The 6,015-nt window shown below is 35.5% G+C and overlaps 1 protein-coding gene across 2 annotated transcripts in view; it reads left to right on the top strand.

Moving 5' to 3' along the window:
* Window positions 1–4,895, top strand: part of HSPA14 (heat shock protein family A (Hsp70) member 14) — a 32,234-nt gene extending 27,339 nt beyond the window's left edge. Inside the window, exons 13-15 of one of the 2 annotated variants that reach the window (XM_030940641.1) lie at window positions 1,775–1,845; window positions 2,728–2,794; window positions 4,756–4,895. In XM_030940641.1, coding sequence (XP_030796501.1) covers window positions 1,775–1,845; window positions 2,728–2,794; window positions 4,756–4,785 — 168 coding nt within the window. In that variant the 3' untranslated portion in view covers window positions 4,786–4,895. Of the gene's footprint in view, window positions 1–1,774; window positions 1,846–2,727; window positions 2,942–4,755 lie in introns of those variants that run through there. The other variant, XM_010365968.2, reaches the window with a different exon arrangement.
* The last annotated feature ends 1,120 nt before the right edge of the window (window positions 4,896–6,015 follow it).

The raw sequence follows: 6,015 nt of genomic DNA on the forward strand, positions 1-6,015 counted from the left end.
GCATGAATTACTTTTATAGTAAAAATTAAATATAGGTAACAAAAAAGAATGTACTTTTTTTTTTTTTTTTTTTTTTTCTGAGACGGAATCTCACTCTGTTGTCCAGGCTGGAGTGCAGTGGCACGATCTCAGCTCACTCTCATTGCAAGCTCCGCCTCCCAGGTTCACGCCATTCTCCTGCCTCAGCCTCCCAAGTAGCCGGGACTACAGGCACCCGCCACCACGCCTGGCTAATTTTTTGTATTCTTAGTAGAGATGGGGTTTTACTGTGTTAGCCAGGATGGTCTCAATCGCCTGACCTCCTGATTCGCCCACCTCGGCCTCCCAAAGCAGTATTGTTTTTTAAAATATATATGCACATTCAGAGAAGTCCAGAATGCCTAGCTTTTTTGAGAAGACAGGGTGTTTATTAGCGATGAGATATCATGTGTGTGTGTGTGTGTGTGTAAAGAGATATATATCTTGAGCTCACATATTTTATTTTATTTTATTTTTTTGAGACGGCAGCTTGCTCTGTCACCCAGGCCAGAGTGCAGTGACATGATTTCAGCTCACTGCAACCTCCACCCCATGGGTTCAAGTGATTCTCCTGCCTCAGCCTTCTGAGTAGCTGGGACTACAGGCATGCACCACCACGCCTGGCTAATATTTATATTTTTAGTAGAGACAGTTTCACTATGTTGACCAGGCTGGTTTCGAACTCCTGACCTAAGGTGATCCGCCTGCCTTAGCCTCCCAAACTGCTGGGATTACAGGCATGAGCCACCATGCCTGGCCACATATTTATTTTCTAATTCCAACAAAAGAGTAATGAAAACACACACAGGCATAACATGCCTGGGCTGCACCTCAGACTTACCAACTTGGAATCTATTGGTAAAGTTTGAAAAGCGCTTCCACATAAATTGGTTTGTGTGTGTCTAAGAACCTTCCTATGCACCAGGTTTTTGAACTCAGATGGCAGTCCTAGTATTTCCTTCGCTCTTCTCTCACGCTTCCATTACCTTTTTCTTCACATCCTCTCTGAGACTCCACAGCTGCTGCTACTATATCCTAACTTAAAGATGCCAGGAGGAGAGTTATCCACATAACACTGAATTTGGAAGAGAATCTTTCAGAGTTCCTATCTGTTCTAACCTTATTTTACAAATGAGTAAAACAAGGTACTTAGTATAACTAAGGTTATTAAACTTGAGCTTGGCAAAGCCTAAAGTCACTGCAGAATTCCATATCTGGTTTCTTGATATACCATTCTTTAGGAAACTGAGGAATTTTATAGTAAATTCATTACCATCTCTTGCTTACAGATATAATCTTAGTTGTACAAAAGAGTTTGCCATGTTTTTAAGTAGGTGGTTTTCCAAGCGTATTTAAAATGCTTGATATTTTTTTTTAAAGTATATATAGAAAGGTTGCCAAATTATAATTTGCATGTTACTGGGAATGGCTTACTTACCAAAAAAGAAAAGTAGCCTTTATTTTCTGAGACTAATAGTACATCTTAGAAAAACTCATTTTAAGCTAGGACATGACATTTAGAAGGGACAAATGCATTAGTTATCTTATGGGCCCTCCTGGGGGAGACATTTCAGCTTAACAAAGCTTCACTCCTATTCTCTGAATTCTGATTCAGTGGTAGGAGAATTGAAAACTGCCCTATTTTAAAAAGGTTTGTTTCAGTGGTAAATAAGCTTTGGTCCATTGAAATAACTGATACATCAGTTCATTTATGTGAAAATGCTGAATTCTCTTCATATTGTTTTTGCATAAACAGGTTGTACTCCAGGATTTAGATAAAAAAGAAAATGGATTACGTGATATATTAGCTGTTCTTACTATGAAAAGGTAAAAAATTAAACTTCTGTTGTTAAGAAAATTCAATTTGATACTTGACCATTTTTTGATTTTATTGGTTTTTTCACTCATTGTAATTCTAGAAAAAAACATTTAAAACCTACAGAGGTTTTTATCAGTGAATTACATTTTTTGCCCCCAAAATTACTATATTTTACAAAGAAAAGTATATCTCAAGTCATTTCCATCTTGAATTATTTTAGAAATTCTTTATTTTGGCTATCATCGACCTAAGAAACTGAAATGTGCTCAGTTGAGATGTAATTTACCAATTTCTAGTATAATTTTCTAAAGTTTATATAACTGTTACTATTTGCCCTATGAAAGGGTAAGTTTGTTTCTTTATTGCTAAATTTTCTAAGAAATTTAGAAAATTTAAATGCAAAATTTTTCTAAGAAAAATAATTTACGAATTAAATTCAGCGATTGCCATTTTCCTAACCACTATGTATTACAAGTAAATCCTTTCCAAATTAAACTTAAAAGACAACTTACTCCATAAACCATACATAGCAAGAATATAGAATTCATCAGGGTGAGTTTGCCTTGACCTAGTCTTGAAAATAGCATGCTGCATCTGGAGCTTATATAAAGTCTTAAACTTAAGGTGTTTGTCATCGTGGGTTTTCAAGAAATATAACTATGATCTTAGTGGTCTGGAAGGAAGTTCCTAAGAATAACTAGCTAAATATAACATATGATACTTACTAAATTTACAGACACTGAGATTGTGTGTATTCTTTACATTAATACCCTTCTTTTGAAAAGTAAAATTAACCCTTGTTTACTGAAAGCCCTCAAGTAACTTGTTACAGACTTTATGTTTTTGTAACATGAGCTTATGAAATGTTCTTTATTTTTTTGTCTGTTTAGGGATGGATCTTTACATGTGACATGCACAGATCAAGAAACTGGAAAATGTGAAGCAATCTCTATTGAGGTAGCATCTTAGTGTTATAGAGAAATCAAGAATTTTTGTAAACAAGAATATCAACATTTGGTTTTGTGTATAAGTGGCGTTTGTATTAAAATACTTTTTCAATGAACTGTATAAACTATGTTTTATTAAACTACAATATATCAGTAAGTGTTGCAACCCTTCTTTGTTTTTGATGTACAATAACCTCTTATTACTGGGAAATATACGGAAGTTTTTTTTATCATGAAGCTGTTTAGAATTAAACTGAGTTGGTTGAAAGAATTTTCTATGACATTTAATTTTAAAAGTTCTTCTATTGATTCTTGTTAGATAACCAAGAGAACAATTAAAATTCATTGACATTAATTGAAAAAACTTGCAGGACCATATACAAAGTAAGATGCCTTTTTTTGTTTGTTTTTGTTTTTAGAGACAGGATTTTGCGCTGTCACCCAGGCTCAAGTGCAGTGGTGGGATCATATCTCACAGCAGCCTCGAACTGCTGGGCTCAAGCAGTCTTCCTGCCTTAGCCTCCCATGTAGCTGGGACTACAGATGTGCACCATCACACCTGGCAAATTTTTTTTTGTTCTGTTTTGTTTTTTTGGAAAGACGGGTCTTGCTATGTTGCCCAGGATGGTCTCAAACTGCTGGTCTCAAGTGAGCCTCCCGCCTGAGCCCTCCAAAGTGCTGGGATTACAGGCATAAGCCACAGCCATTTTTTAAGTAAACTGGTAAACTCAACTACTAGGAGAGGGGCTTTTACTTTTTACAGTTTTGTTTAGTTTATTTCTTTTCCTCCAACAAACATGTTTTTCTTTTGAAATTAAAAGATCTCTTTAGGGTGGGGCACAGTGGCTCACACCTGTAATTCCAACACTTTGGGAGGCAGAGACAGGTGGATCACTTGAGGCCAGGAGTTCCAGACTAGCCTGGCCAACGTGGTGATACCCCATATCTACTAAAAATACAAAAAATTATTTGGGTATGGTGGTGTGCACCTGTAGTCCCAGCAACTCCAGAGGCTGAATCCCTTGAACCCAGGAGGCAGAGGTTGCAGTGAGCCAAAATCATGCCACTGCACTCCAGCCTGGGTGACAGAGTGAGACTCCATCTCAAAAAGAGAGGAAAAAAAGAGAAAAAGAGAGAGAGAGGAAAAAAAAAAACTCTTTAGTTTGAAGAGAAGGCTAGCCACATTCTGTTTACCAGAGAATATTCACTAGAGCCCTGAGATCCTCATTGGGTTCCAATGAAAACTTATTCATGTTGGCTGCTATGGAGTTAGTTGGTAGTACTCTTCTAAAAGTTTTTAAAGATCCAGAAACAAAACTTAAATTTTTTCATCATTATTTTACATCAAATTATTGACAGAACCATGAAGAGAATTCAGAAATGATTTTAAGTCCACAGAGTCTTTAAATACAGAAGCAGCTTTAAAGGTGTACTCTTTGTCCTAAGTTACTAGTTATTTCTTAGGATCTTTTTCCAAAGTTATAGAAAATTTGAAATAAAAGTGATTTTGCTGTAAGCAATTCAGTGGCTTCAGAACATAGGAAAACACCAACTGAACTAGTTCTACTGCTAAGTCTACATGCTTTCAATTATGCTTTGAAAAACTGTTTTAGGATTTTATTTTGTGGTTACTGTTAGCTTTTAAAAAATAGATCTGGGATGCCAAACTATGTCCAGTGATTCAGATCTATCTCACCCCTGTTTTCGTAGATAAAATTTTATTAGAACACAGTCACACTCTAATTGTATATGTGCTGGCTATGGCAGTTTTCAGATTGCAGTGGCAGAGATGAATAGTTGCACAAAGGCTGTATGGCCCACAAAGCTTAAAATATTTACTGTCTGGCCTTCTGTATAAAAAATTTGACACCTGAAGTAGATTATTGAAACTTACAGAATAAAATAACTTATTCTAAAGTTTTCTTCCATATTTATTTAATGCTTTACTTACTTGGCTCCTTTCCCCACTAGATTATTAAGCATTGTGAGAGCAGAGACTGAGTCTTAATCACCATTTTGCCTCGGCCCCTACAACAGTACGTGAGCATAGTGGGTGTTCATAAGTGCTTACCAAATAAATGAATTACATGGAAGAAAAAATAATGTCATCTTTGTATGGTACAGGACAATGGCCAGTGAGTACATCTTTTGTATATTTTATGGTTTGTTTAGAAACATAAGGAAGGAAAGGAATAGCACTGCTGACCTTATTGGTCAGCTTTGCATGTTTGTTTGGTTGTTTTCCCCTAGACTTACCAAATTTGAAATTGTCATCAATAAGTCCTCTACTGCCTAATGAAATTCTTACACATTTTTTCGTACCCTCAGGTGACAAGTTTTTTCCTTGTGAATTTTTGAAAGATTTGCCGACAAATTTTTCTAGGTTTTTTTTTTTATTTTTCAAGGTGAAAATAGCTTTAATTTTTTTCTGTTTATAAGAATGATACATAGTGAATATAAAATTCAAATTCCAAAAGAAAAAATATGTAAAACATTCTTTATTATACCATCCACAATAGTAACTGTAAAGATTTTTGGTGAGTACCTTGATAATCTTTTCATGTACTTCCCAGTTATCTTTGTTATGTCATATGTGTGTCATAGCAAAGATAATTAGGAAGTACATGAGATACATGAAATTTAAATATATTCATGAAATGCAAATATATTTCATGAAATTTAAATATGTATATATTTAAATAATGTGGGAAAGTAGTCAAGTAAGTGAAGTATTACATAAATATGGAAGAAAAGTTTTGAAGAAGTCATTTTATTTTAGAAGTTTCAATAATCTACTTCAGGGGTCAAATTTTTTTATATAAAAGGCCAGATAGTAAATATATACATATTTAAACTTAAACACTTTTACCACCAAAAGGTTATGTCAAATTATAGTTTTGCCTATTTACATCTGATATTGTCTGAAGAACAGAGCCAAATATAAAAATAGGAAGAAATACCTGATGTGAAAGTCTCGGAACGTGTCTTAGTTTGGACTGCTATAATAAAGTACCATAGTCTGGGGGTGGCTTGTAAACATCAGAAATGTATCACAGTTCTGGAGGCTGGAAGTCAGATCAGGTGCTGGACCAGGCTGGAAGCGTGGCTGGGTTCTGATGAGGGCTCCCTTTTGGGTTGCCAGCTATCCTTATAACCTCACATGAAGGATAGAGGGCGAGAGAGCTCTGAAGGGTCCCTTTTGTAAGGGTGCTAATCCCATGCATGCAGGCT

Source organism: Rhinopithecus roxellana, chromosome 11 (genome assembly GCF_007565055.1).
Source record: "Rhinopithecus roxellana isolate Shanxi Qingling chromosome 11, ASM756505v1, whole genome shotgun sequence".
Taxonomy (NCBI): Eukaryota; Metazoa; Chordata; class Mammalia; order Primates; family Cercopithecidae; genus Rhinopithecus; species Rhinopithecus roxellana.